The 14474-nt window shown below is 40.4% G+C and overlaps 1 protein-coding gene across 1 annotated transcript in view; it reads left to right on the forward strand.

Moving 5' to 3' along the window:
* The window catches only part of LOC136876978 (homeobox protein OTX2-like), a 257983-nt gene that overhangs the window by 83632 nt on the left and 159877 nt on the right, over window positions 1-14474 (forward strand). Inside the window, exon 2 of the mRNA XM_067150752.2 lies at window positions 13110-13142. Within this exon, the coding sequence (XP_067006853.2) occupies window positions 13117-13142 (26 nt within the window). The 5' untranslated portion in view covers window positions 13110-13116. The remainder of the gene's footprint in view (window positions 1-13109; window positions 13143-14474) is intronic.

Consider the following 14474-nt stretch of genomic DNA (forward strand, 5'->3'; position numbering starts at 1 on the left):
AAGGCTAGAAACTACGTCTGCGATGGGGATCGATTGCGGTTGCTTAATGAATTTCTTGATGCACTATATACAGACACAGTTAACATGGATGGATTTGGAAGAACTCTATTAATAAAACGACAACGCAAAAGGGATCCTATGCATGATACCGAACCTGCAAATAAACGATACGTAAACACAGCTCTATTACGCAGTACTGGTTTATCACAAACAAAGAATGGAGCATATGACTTGAACAAGAATCGACTCACTAATATAGCTCTTCCTTCAAATGCATCGGATGCCGTGTCTAAGCAATATGTTGATGCCTTTCGCTGGCGTATTCTAAGAGGTAAAAATTATGATGCTCAAAGAAGGCGCATTTCCAACATTTTATACCCCGTGAACGATCAAGGTGTGTGCACCAAAGCCTACTTAACGGACAGAGCGATTACACTGAAGAAAGGCTACAAGTATGACGCACATTAACGTCGAGTAATACGATTAGCTACGCCAACAGAAAACACGGATGCTGCTAGAAAGGACTGTGTGGATAACAGGGTGAACCGTTTACAGAACATAGTACCTACGCTAACTGAAAAAGGTTATACAGCAGGTGATAAACGAATAGTACAGGTTGCTGATCCCATAGATGAACAAGACGTCTGTACGAAACGATATCTGGCTTCAGAATTAAGTAAAATCGGCACTATACAATATGGAATGGTTTATACGAACAAGCTGAAGCTGACAGATGCTACTGGGCCTAAAAATCTACTAGATGTTGTTACAAAGGAATACTTGGAAAAGAGGCTTTCATCGCAACTAACTTCAATTCCGTCGTTATTTCCTGAACACTTAACGAGCAAACCAGCGAAAGATAGAAAAACTAATAGGTACACCTTAAAGCGACCGAGTGGGGAGGCTGCCCTGCGCTCATTGCTAGCTGGAGCGCGTGCTGTTGAAAAAGCGGTCAAGTAGGTTGAAGAAACAACTCCGCCTATGGGTCTAGCACACAATTGTGATAATGTCTCTTCTCAGCAGACAGACGTAGTGCACCAGTCATTTCTGTGATTTGGTACGTTCTGTAATTTATCACATGTTGTTTGCTCAGTCGGTTGAGGCGCTGGTCTGCTGACACCAGCTTGGCAGGTTCGATCCTGTCTCAGTCCGGTGGTATTTGAAGGTGCTCAAAACGTCAGCCTCGTGGTGGTAGATGTACTGGCACGTAAAAGAACTCCTGTGGGATTAAATTCCCGCACCTCGGCGTCTCCGAAAGCCGTAAGTAGTTAGTGGGGCGTAAAGCAAATAACATTATTATTATTGTTGTTTCTTTTTTAGCACTCTTATTGTTATCCATTCCTCTTGTTTATAGTAAACGTCCTTTGTAATCTGTAGCACAACAGGAATGCTAATTTTGATCCATAAAGCATAAGTTTTGTTTATCTTTGATGTATTGAAGAAATTTTCAGCTACTTAATGAACATCAAATAAATTATTCCTTTTGATATTTAAAGCTTAAAATGGTCATGTAGGGCAAGACATTACCATATTTTTCAGATCATTAGTAAAAAAACCTTGTGTGACTATTTCTTTCTTTTATCAATCACAGTAAAGTCCCGGTCTGAAACAAAGTATTTGTAAACACTCCATTTGCAACCAGGAACATGCACATGAGGATCAAAACTCCATTCTTTTTTGGGTGCAGCAGTCATCGTCTGTGGTGTAGTGTTTAGCGTGAATAGCTGCCACCCCCGGAGACCCGGGTTCGATTCCTGGCTCTGCCACGAAATTTGAAAAGTGGTACGAGGGCTGGAACGGGGTCCACTCAGCCTCGGGAGGTCAACTGAGTAGAGGTGGGTTCGATTCCCATCTCAGCCATCCTGGAAGTGGTTTTCCGTGGTTTCCCACTTCTCCTCCAGGCAAATGCCGGTATGGTGCCTAACTTCAGGCCACGGCCTCTTTCTTCCCTCTTCCTTGTCTCTCCCTTCCAATCTTCTCATCCCCCACCAAGGCCCCTGTTCATCATAGCAGGTGAGGCCGCCTGGGCGAGGTACTGGTCCCCAGTTGTATCCCCCGGCCCAATGAATCACGCTCCAGGACACTGCCCTTGAGGCGGTAGAGGTGGGATCCTTCGCTGAGTCCGAGTGAAAAACCAACCCCGGAGGGTAAGCAGATTAAGAAAGAAAGAAACAGTCATCGTTCCACTCATACAATAGGAGAAAAGAGTAACTGGGTGTTACCTCATTTGGAATGACCAATGGACTTGGACTTGGCACTTGCACCATCTATCGGAGTTGACTTCAACTTTGAACAAAACTGATGCGCACAGCCTACAGAGAACATCACCTTGTTTCAAAAATAATGGCATTTAGCCCTTTCGGAATAACAGGTCTTCAATTATTTTGAAGTAGTACAGTCAAGAATCAAGAATGATAGCCTGTACTGTAGAGTCACGGAAGGAAGCAAATTAGCAAATTATTATTTGTTTTCTTAACAGTCGTCTCCATACAGGCCATGTAAGACCCTTTATCCTCTTTAAAGAGGTTAGCTCTATGCCAGTTCGTCCTTACTCCCAGGAATTAACCTGGTACTCCTCTTACGTGTAGGCTGAGTGAACTCCGGTGTCGTGTGGCTCTCCAGAAATGAAAGTCTCTTTTCTATTTTTTTGATTTACTGACATGGAATCAAACCCACGTCCTTCCAAATGAACCGATAACGTCTTTACCACCTCGGCTAGGCAGCCTAGCAATTCTAAAAATAATGAATAGTGCCAAAAGTAGGCAATAATATGAACTAAAAGAAAAATGTATTTTCTGAAGTAATATAGAAATTCTACAATATGTTAATACGCGACCTTAAATAATTTCACAAAAATAATCATGGGAATATTCAATGATTTTAATAGCCTACTTAAAGTGCAAAACTTACTTAGCTACAAAAAGCAATATGACAATTCGTTAAAAGGAAATGTACTGGTAAATACTACAGCTTTTAAAAATCTTAACATTGATTTTGTTACGTGTAAGACAATAAATGTGTGTTAATCGTACTAAATGTAGTTTAACTATAATTTTTAATAGCCTACTTAAAGTGCAAATCTTACTTAGCTACAAAGTGTAATATGACAATTTAATAAAAGAAAATGTACTGGTAAATACTACAGCTTTTAAAAATCTGAACATTTGTTACGTGTAAGAAAATAAATGTGTGTTAATCGTACTAAATGTTCTTTAACTATAATTTGTAGTTGTTGAGTTATAAAATTTTGAATTTTACTCCTTAAGTGATTCATGATTCAAGAATGATTCTAGTACATTTTAAGTTCATATCATTTGTGTTCTGTCTAAGCTGTTAATTTGAGTTATGAACCTATTTAATAACTCGTGCACCATAGGAAAGTTAGAGACAAAAATAATTAAAAGTGAGTGTTTTGTTTGGAGAGAGAAGGCTGTATTACACAGCACACTTGCAGGCTGTGAACAGTCCCTGGTGGTAGCTGCCGACTGATACATAGAGCGTTTAGCCGACAGGCATGGCTCAGAGCATCAGTGACGGCGTCAGTGACACGGAACAAATTAGCTAATGTATAGAGAAAAGTTCTTTATTTTCACGTTCACATTTAAACTCAAGCGGGTGAGTGTTGGATTTTTAGACAGCCATCCTGATCAACAATGAGTCCACACATACTGTATATTGAGATGGTTTCGAACGTCCCTCGCTCACATTCTAGGTAATATTACAGACTTCACCATAGCAATGATCACCAGAAAAAATAAAGCCATCTCCGAACAGACCATGAAACCTCGTGGGGGAGTGAAAAATAAAAGCTTCCACTGTCCGTAAACTGGTACTAAGTGGGATGGAGAACTTAGCCATTGCCGCCAGGAATTAACTTGGTTCTCTTTTTTGGTGTAGGCTGAGTTAACCTCAGGAGTGTGTGCCTTCCAGAAATGAAAAGTTCATTTCTAACGTTTTCCACTTCCTGGCAGAGAATTTAATCGACTTCCTATCGGGTGAACTGACTTTACCGACTCGGCTAGGCAGCTCCTTTTCAAAAATAAATTTTGGTCGATTAAAGCCGTATGTTTGTTAGGTCATCAGCCCAGGGGCTGGTTGGATCCTCAAATAGCACCACCAAAGATTATGCGGTCATAAGGAGACCCCAAAAACCAATGGCAGCACCAAAATGAGGCATACTAGGCAAGATGAGGAGTGAGGTAGTTTGCCATTGCTTTCCTCACTGGGTCAGAAAGTACTATTGCAGCATGACTGACCCTATGAGCAGCACCTTTCATGAAACTCAGATGCACTAGTCATGCTCTGAATGTCATTACTCAGCACTACTCATACCTCAGCAACTTACATATTGTCACAGCCATGGATGTTGACTGGGACTTTAGTGGAAGCTACACTTTACTCTGGCCTGTGCCAAGAGATGGATGCAAAAGTACTGCATCCATCAAGAAGTGACAGCAGGCAGTAAAGCCGTATACCTGAAAGATATCATACTGATATATTAGGAGATTTAAAATAAACTGTGACCATGAACTCCATACGAGAAAGGAATATTACGGGAGATTTTTAATGTTATTCACAACAATAGTCCGTGCGGCTTATAAACATAATATCTAAAGGCTCATGAAACTTCGTTTCCGTTATTGTTCAGGAACTGATGATGATGATGATGATTGTTGTTGTTTTAAGGGGCCTAATATCTTGGCCATTGTCCTTGCTCAGGAACTGTCAGTTATCTATATATATAAAATAAGACTTTTGTCTGTGCATTGCTTAGAATTTAAAAACGGTGGCATTTCTGTATCAGTTGTGTCCACAGCAACAAGGAAATGCACTTTTTAATTTTCGGTAATGTCTGTCTGTCTGTCTGTCTGTCTGTCTGTCTGTCTGTCTGTCTGTCTGTCTGTCTGTCTGTCTGTCTGTATGTATGTATGTATGTATGTATGTATGTATGTATGTATGTATGTATGTATGTATGTATGTATGTACACGCAACACGAGAGAACGGCTGAAGAGAATTTAATGAAAATTGGTATACAAAGTCGGGGATTAAATCACTACAATCTAGGTTATAAATAATTTTATTCACGCTTAGCGAAATGGTAGTTTAGGGGAAGGCCTAAAATTTAATTCTCAAATTTTTATGTTATTAATGGTCGTGTCTTAATGAAAATCGGTATGCAAAGTCGGGGAATAAGTCGCTATAATCTGGACTGTGAATAATCGTATTCATGCTGAGCGAAATGGTAGTTTAGGGGAAGGACTTCAATTTAATTCTCAAATATTTATGTTAGTAGTGTTCGTATCTTAGTGAAAATCGGTAGACAAAGCCTGGGAATAAGGCACTACAATGTAGGCTATAAGTAATTGTATTCACTCTGACAAAAATGGTAGTTTAGGGGAAGGACTAAAATGTAACTCTCAAATATTTGTTATTAGTTGTCATATCTGAATGAAAATCGGTATGCGAAGTCGGAGAATAAGTCGCTATAATCTAGGCCATAAATAATTGTATTCACGCTGAGTGAATTGGTAGTTTAGGCGAAGGACTAAAGTTTAATTCTCAAATATTTACATTATTAGTGGTCGTATCGATAAATACTACATAACTAAAGTTATATAGTATGAAATTTCCGATCATTTATGTCTTATATATTGTTACCGTACCCACGATGATCACAGAGATATTAATGAATTTGGATTTTTGTTAGTAAGTCCATATCAGCGCCAAGTCACGAGAAAATGGGTAAACAGAATTTAATGAAAATCGGCATGTAAAGTCGGAGAATAAGGAACTACAGTGCACGCTATAAATAATTTTATAAGATACCCTAATATCATAGAGTCGAAAGAAAACTAAATGTGAAGTAACATTACATTGACCACTGTTTGTTGTGATGTGCTTTGTGTCTTCTGTTGCCACTCACCTCTAATAGATAGGATTACTGCTGCGTACTGAATATTTCTTTAAACATTATTTTACGTCGCACCGACAAAGATAGGTCTAGGTCTTATGGCGACGATGGAATAGGAAAGGGGTAGAGGTGTGAAGGAAGCGGCCTTGGCCTTAATTAAGGTACAACTCCAGCATTTGCCTGGTGTGAAAATGGGAAAGCACGGAATGCCATCTTCCGGGCTGCCGAAAGTGGGGTCGAATCCACTATCTCCCGGATGCATGTTCACAGCTGCGTGCCCCTAACCACACGGCCAACTTGCCCGGTCGTACAAAGTGTAATAGCCTGCCTGAATATTGGTGGAAAGTAGCTGGGGAGTTAGACAACTTTTTCTTTAGCATGCCATCCCTCTGGTTCATAAATTTCCTGATACTACTGGTACGTAACACACTGGTTCATCATAGTAATCCAGCTATTCAATCGCTACTCTGAGGCACTGATTGGAATGAGCAGTGTACATGTTTCACGGAATAATGACAGAGGAGTGTTCAGGGCTGTCTGCGGCCTGGTCATTCCAGCTCTGGAACTTTGGACTGTTAGATCGGCACCGTAGTACTGTTCGTTAAAAGTGAGAAAATGCGCGTTTTTTCATTTGATCGAGTATTTTATATGATAACATTGCTTTTAATCGCTACATTCCTACTGACACTTTTGTAATGACCTATGTTAACTTTAGTTACGAAAACCACAAGTCAGTCTTTCTGAGAATCCCGTAGCGAAGCACGGTAACATCTGCTTGTTGTCGATAAAATTAAGAATCTTAACCCCGTTGTTTTCCCCATCGCGTCAAGGCTACACAAGGCAACTGTAAACCAACAATCAATCTAATGAAAGATCCCCTGTCTGTTAAAGGTTGCGTGGTCCATCGCCAACCTGTCTGAGATGAATCATTGCAGATTCAGCCTTAAACCTCATTCTTCCTAGTTTTATGTCTAATACAGTACACATGTGTGGCTCTCAGAGAAGCGGTGACGTGCACTCGAGAGCCTCTAGCAATGAACGGTATTGTCCTGGTCGAGAGTCAAAACCTCTTCTCGTGGCCATTGTTCGGGATCAAGGGCCCGCAACCACTTGTGGCCAGTGTTCCTCCTTACTTGTTGAGTATCGCTCGAGATAGGATCTGCCCCCAGGCACTTGTCACTCAAACACCACATCTTAGGTTACTTCGGCTTTCTTCACCCTACCATAGAATTTTGAGAAAAATGTTACATTACGTTTGTTATCATCCACTTTACATGTAATAAATGTTTAGGCCTATCGCTCTTTTTTCCATTCATTGGAAAAAAATCGATCCATGAAACAAATTAAACAAATAAATATTAGTAAATAATTTATTTAACGCGCACAATGTGCAAAGAATTACTATATAAAACATTAATCTTCGTTGCAAAATTTCACCAGTGATTCTGATCGCTGTTTACAATTTAAAACATGGTACCTAGTACAGTGTGCACCACATCTTAAACATACACAGTTCAAACCTGGTTCATGATAACGCTTTATATTACACAGTTTATAATGGAACCCATGAACGGAGAACCTTGTCAGCAGGTGTCGCAGTTCATATCCACCTTGAACCCACTCGCGATTTAGCATGGCATCGGTAGAGTAGAAATCTTCCCAGATGTCAGCCTTCTTCGATCGTAGGTCTCGAAGCAGATGTATATAGGGTGTTGTTGCTGGAAGTAACAACTGTAACCTTAGCTCTTCAACATAAAATCCCTCTCTGGATAGCTCATACACGAGCCGAGAAGGAGAATATTTGGAGAGGCACAGAGCCCGTTTCAAGTAGATTGCCTTCAACTTCTCGATTTTATCTAACTGTTTCATACTCAAATGTTCCCAAATGTTTTCCAAGCTATATGTTGCTATAGGGCTGATTTTTAGATGAAAGAGTTTTATGGCCGTTTCTAAAGACAAGTTTCTCAGATGTCATATATTGCTTTCATAGATGCATTTAGACGGTCCATGAGATGGAGGGTGAAAACATTACCTTGGGTTTGAAAAATTACACCAAAGAATTTAAAATGCTTTACGGACTTAAGTTCTTGGTCTTCATAATAGAAGATTCCATGAGGCCCGCCTCTTCTAAACGTCATGGAAACTGTTTTTTCTACATTCAGTTTGAGTTCATTTTTATTTATCCAGCCTGCTATTTGGTTGAATGATTCCTGGAGTTCCTTCTCTGACGTTGATGTTAAGACCATATCATCAACGTACATTAATAGTTTGACGCTTTCCTGGTTTAAATTAGTAAATAAACAAACAGACTAGTACAGGAAAGTGGAAATGATAATGTACGAATTATGAAAACATGTACTCGCATCAGAAGGCTGTGGCAAAGGTTGACGATGTTAATTAGTAATGTTAATTATTAACCTCAGAGAACTGGAAAGATGTAGAAACTCAAAAATTAAGCATGTTTGGTGTAACCAATGGGAAATGTGGTGTTGTTTACTTTCGCATAATTGTTCAACACGGGCACGAATTGCAGGCAAACACACCCGTAATTCTTGAAAATCCACAGCCTATTTCCAGTCATTTGACCGGGTCAGGAATGGAATGAATGAAGCCTCCATCTAGCGGCGAGGATAGGAATTGTGCCGGCTGCCGAAGCCTGTCGCATTCCTCTGGGATTTGAACCACGGAACCCAAAGCTGAGATGCCGGCCCAGTGCCGCCTGAGCCACAGAGGCTTACCTGTAATTCTTAATCTACAGAAATAAATATCTTCCGCTTCTTATTTCAATTTTGTAAGAGTCGAAAATCCCTGTTCGCACAGGTACGTTGTTGAAAACTGAAGTAGTATAGATAAGGCATGAGTGACCGACATGTTTCTCGAGCGTTTCAGTTATTTTATATGCTTTCTGCTAGTGTTCATGATGTATGGAGACTGCCCCTAGCATTTGAAGTCCTTCCAAAGTTAGCCAAATGTGCCGCAATATTTCACAAGGCGAAACAGCGTGCTGAGAACCCCTGATATAGAACAATATCTCCATCGTAGAATGCTCAGAGTTTCATGAGTTGAACATGCCACTAATGAACAGGTGCTATAGAGTTCAAATTCTAGAAGAGAACTGCTAACCGCTACAAATGCAGGAAAACTTCCTATCTAGGACATGTGTTACGTGATGATGATGAATAATATACAAAATTTTACAACTAATTCTGAAAGGCAAAATTGAAGCATGCAGTGGCGTAAGCAGGAGGCGAACGTGTCTTAAGAATGTTCAAGACTGTACGGGCATAAAAAGCATTGGAGAACTATACTGTATTGTTGAAAATCGAAGAATGTATGTATGTTGGGTATTCAGCCCAAAGGCTGGTTTGATCCTCTACAGCTCCACCAACAGCTGTTATAGATAGCCTAGGTGTCACTGAAGAGGCATACTAGGGAAATGAGGAGTGAGGTAGCCGAGTCAGAAGTTGCTATTACATATCAGTCTGCCAAGCCCACTGAAATGCATGCACCAACCGACCCTATGGGCGATATTTTCACACCATTCATAACAGGGACTGGCTGCATAAGGAACGGTGTTACTAGAATCGCTCATACCTCGGTCACTTTCATATTGTCAAAGCCAAGGATGAGACTGAGACAGGTCAATGAAAGTAACAAATTTACTCTAGCCCATACCAGAAGACATAGTGCACTGTAAACACTACATGCTGCCAGCAAAGGCATAATCGAAGATTATTCTCCATATTGATACAGAAGACTGGGGAGAGCACGTAGAAAAATAAGAAGGAAGAAATAACTGTAGTGTCACGTCCCTTACAGAAAATAAATGGTGTAATTTCAGCCTTCTCAATTTTTTTTTTTTTTTTTTTTGCATTTAACGCAACACATCCAGACATTTTGTGACAATGGGATAGAAAAGCGCAAGGACTCAGAAGAAAGTGGCAGAGGCCTTAATTAAGATAGAGCCTCAACATTTGCCTGGTGTGAAAATGAGAAACAATGAAAAATCATATTCAGGACTGTGGATGATGAGGTTCAAATCCAACCTCTAACGTACAGCTACACGTCTCACAACTCGCTTGGTGCTTCCTCAAACTATAGGCAGCCCTAGACAAGGTATACTGAACAAACGAGAAGAAAACGAGTTCAAAACAGAATCAATTTGCCATAAATACTTCAACGTAATGCACTAACGCATTACGAGTTTAATCTTTTTTTGTGTGTCTTTTCCCAATGACCAGGGGTCAGCACTGTGCATGGGTTTAGCCTAGTTTTACGGCCGGATACCCTTCCTGACGCTGACACAAACTCTCAGCCCCGGAGCTACAAGAAGTAACCAGTCACGATGAAAATTCCCGGCCCGACTGGGAATTGATTCTGGGGCCTCGGGGTAAAAGACAGACACGCTACCCCTAAACCATGGGGCCGGTTTGTAGGCCATGACATTCTTTTTCTCGATCAGTGATATTAAAGCATTCGAGGTCAAGACTTCCAACCCCTCTCTTATGATTCGTTTTCCTCCCTATTCTTCAAGTGACCGTACCTTCATGTTTCTTCTCATTTCGGTAGTCTTCTTCATTAACTTCCTGACCAATAAGGGATAACGAACATGCAGTTTTTCGGCTTATTATTTACTTATTATTTAATAATGTTATTTGCTTTACGTCCCACTTACTACCTTTTTACGGTTTTCGAAGACGCCGAGGTGACGGAATTTAGTCCCGCAGTTTTTTACGTGCCAATAAATGAAATGGCGTATGTCCGAGGACAAGACCTGTGCGTCGTGATGAAGATGAAATGACGATGAAGACGACACATACACCCAGTCCCCATGCGAGAAGAATTAACCATTTATGGTTAAAATTCCCGACCCTGCCGGGCATCGAACCCGGGAACCCTGGGACCAAAGACCAGCACGCTAACCTTTTAGCCATGGAGCCGGACTACGTGCCAATAAATCTACCGACATGAGGCTGGCGTATTAGAGCACCTTTAAATAGGCCTACCACTGAACTGAGCCAGGATCGAACCTGCCAAGTTGGGGTCGGAAGGCCAGCGCCCCAACCATCTGAGCCACTCAGCGCGGCTCATTTATTTATTTATTTATTTATTTATTTATTTATTTATTTATTTATTTATTTATTTATTTATTATGATGACTGAACAATTCGTGAATATTACTATAAGTCACGCGTCTTCAAAAAACCGTAAAAGTAGTCAATGGGACGTACAATCATAGCATTATTATTTAAACATGTTCGCACATACACATTGAATATAATGTTATTGTTGCTATGTACATCCTTTAGATAACTTAGAATTAATATTTCCGAATATATGTGTTGAAAGTCTGTGAAAAATGCAGTAGGTAATTGTGAATATCTCCGTTATTATCAGTCATAACGTAAACGTGGAGAAAAAAGAGGAGAAATTATATTTTACACAACTTTTATAATTTACATATTTTAATTTATATTTACAAATTTACAGAGAAATTTGACATTACTTGTTTTTGTCCCCTTAATATTGCTACAGCACTGCATACTAATACAATAATAATAATAATAATAATAATAATAATAATAATAATAATAATAATAATAATAATAATGGCGCGTGATCTCCTGAGAGGTCGAATTGACGCCGTATAGGCGACCTGCACTACTGTGTGGATGCCACCCTACCTAAGATGAATTTTGGTAACGACGGCACAAGCACCCATGCCCCCAGAGTCATAAAATTAACTAATGAAATTTAAAATCTCCGTCTCGGCCGGGAATCGAACTCTGGACCCTTTGGGCCAAACGCCAGCGTGTTAACCATTTAGCTACGGAACCGGACTTTAAAGTAATGTATGGCTTACAGCACTCTGAAGCATTGAGTTTCCGGACTTCAGCGGATTTAGCCGAAGTATAAATTAAGTTATTGTTTTAATGCCCGATTCGTTGGCTGAATGGTCAGCGTACTGGCCTTCGGTTAAGGGGGTCCCGCGTTCGATTCCCGGTCGGGTTGGGGATTTTAATAGCTTCTGATTGATTCTTCTGGCTCTGGGGCTGGGTCTATGTGTCCGTCCCAACACTCTCCTCATCATATTCAAACAACATACCACACTACCAGCCACCACAGAAACACAAAATAGTGCTTACATCCCTCCATTTAGGGTTGGCGTCAGGAAGGGCACCCGGCCATAAAAATGACCCGAATCCACATATGCGACGCAGTTCGCACCCGCGACACCACAGGTGTGGGAAACAGCTGTAGGAAAAGAAGAAGAAGTTATTGTTTTACTATACTAACTAAATAACCCAGTGATTTGGCCAAACTTGCATTCGATAGAAGGTGGTTTCCAATTCCACCGTAGGCAGCCCTGAAGGTAGTTTTCCGAGGTTTCACATTTTCACACCAGGCTTTTGCTAGGACTGCACCTCAGTTAAGGCCACAGCCACTTCCTTTTAATCCTAACACTTTCCCGTCCTTCCGTCGCCTATGCGACGTTAAACCACTAGCAAAAAAGCTAAATACAGCATAAGTAACAGTTGTTCAGTTGTTCCAGTGTGAAAATAATATTTTGATAATAATTCTCAAAATGTGTCTTACTTCCAGTTTTGCCTAATTCTGCGGATTTAACCGAGTCTCCGTTATAACTGAAAGTTACTTCCTACCCCCTCCCCCCTAAATCGTCCTACAAGAACTCATGAACACTTCATAAATACCAATGAAATGAAATGAAATGAAATGAAATGGCGAATGGCTTTTAGTACTGGGAGTGTTCGAGGACATGTTCGCTTCGCCAGGTGCAGGTCTTTTGATTTGACACCCGTAGGCGACCTGCGCGTCGTGATGATGAAAATGATGAAGACGACAAATACACCCAGCTCCCGTGCCAGCAAAATTAACCAATCATGGTTAAAATTCCCGACCCTTTCGGGAATCGAACCCAGAACTCCTGTGACCAAAGGCCAGCACGTTAGCCGTTTAACCACGGAGCCCGACATAACTTCCGATGAAACTGAAGCGTGGCAGTGCAATTGCGATCGTGGCGCCAACCCTCGCAGTGGGGCCTCAACGCTGCACCATTGCTATAATGGTAAACACAAGGAAGTGTGAACAGTTACTCTTCTACTTGCTATCCCCTAGACATAAGATACATTCTTCACAATACTGAACGTACCATTGACGAGTTCTTTCTGTCCGCAGGTCCCAGATGTGGCCGAACAGCCTCACAGCGGGGTAAGTACGCCAACTAGTTCAGCTTAACGAGTAATGTTTTGAAAGAGTGTTTACTCTTCTTTGTGATGTATACATCATTAGGTGTTTTCAACAAAATATATTTTGCATGTAAGAAAATGTCTTTAAATTATTCTCAAGATCTCAAACCTTGTACTTCCGTAAAGTGTCTTGTTCAGCAGATATCGATAAATGGAATGAAGTTTACTTCCACGTCACAGACGTACAACTCAGGCATTGGAGAAGGCATTTTCTTTATTTTTTCTTGAAGCGATGACGTGCTTATTTACTTCGTATGACCATATAAATGGTTGTTATATAAAGCAGTTAGTTATAATTTGAAGAAACCTTGATTTCAGAAGTCTTCTATACCTTCATTTTTTTCTTTCTTCACAGTCAATTTATTGGAGGGTAAGGTGAACTACACTCCTCCCATTGAGAGATTAGAGCAAGTCACAACATAGAGCGATTATCAATTGCTGGAACCTTGTAAAAATGAAACAATTTTGTAGTTGAATATCTTTGTTATCAATATTAGGAAGTCATAAATGAACACATAAACATTACTTGACTGGTATTTCCTACACTTGTTGTTTGGGTCATCAGCCTACCCTGCGCTAACATTTTCATTTGTACTTAACTACGACACACCCTACATCTATCATATCATGTTCAGGCCTTCCCCTGTCCCTGCTGTTCTTCCACTTCTACCTTCCTCAAAAACTAACTGAACAAGGAGGCCTACTCGTCGACTCAGAATGTGTCCTAACAATCTATCACTTACTTCTTCTAGTGAAATTTTGCCACCTAGAGCCCGAAGTCTATATTTCACTTTGTGATCCATTCTAAACCCATCTGACCTTCATTATTATTTAATCAATCAATCAATCAATCAATCAATCAATCAATCAATCAATCAATCAATCAATCAATCAATCAATCAATCAATCAATCAATCAATCAATCAATCAATCACTACTGATCTGCATTTAGGGCAGTCGCCCAGGTGGAAGATTCCCTATCTGTTGTTTTCCTAGACTTTTCTTAAATGATTGCAAAGAAATTGGAAATTTACCGAACATCTCCCTTGGTAATATATTCCAATTCCTAACTCCCGTTCCTATAAACGAATATTTGCCCCAACTTGTCCTCTTGAATTCCAGCCTTATCTTCACATCGTGATTTTTCCTACTTTTAAAGACACCAGTCAAACTTATTTGCCTACTGATGTCATTCCACGCCATCTCTCCACTGACATCTCGGAACATACACTTAGCTGAGCAGCTCGTCTCCTTTCTCCCAAGCCTTCTCAGCCCAAAATTTGCAACATTTTTG

The sequence above is a fragment of the Anabrus simplex genome, chromosome 7 (genome assembly GCF_040414725.1).
Source record: "Anabrus simplex isolate iqAnaSimp1 chromosome 7, ASM4041472v1, whole genome shotgun sequence".
In the NCBI taxonomy this organism is placed as follows: Eukaryota; Metazoa; Arthropoda; class Insecta; order Orthoptera; family Tettigoniidae; genus Anabrus; species Anabrus simplex.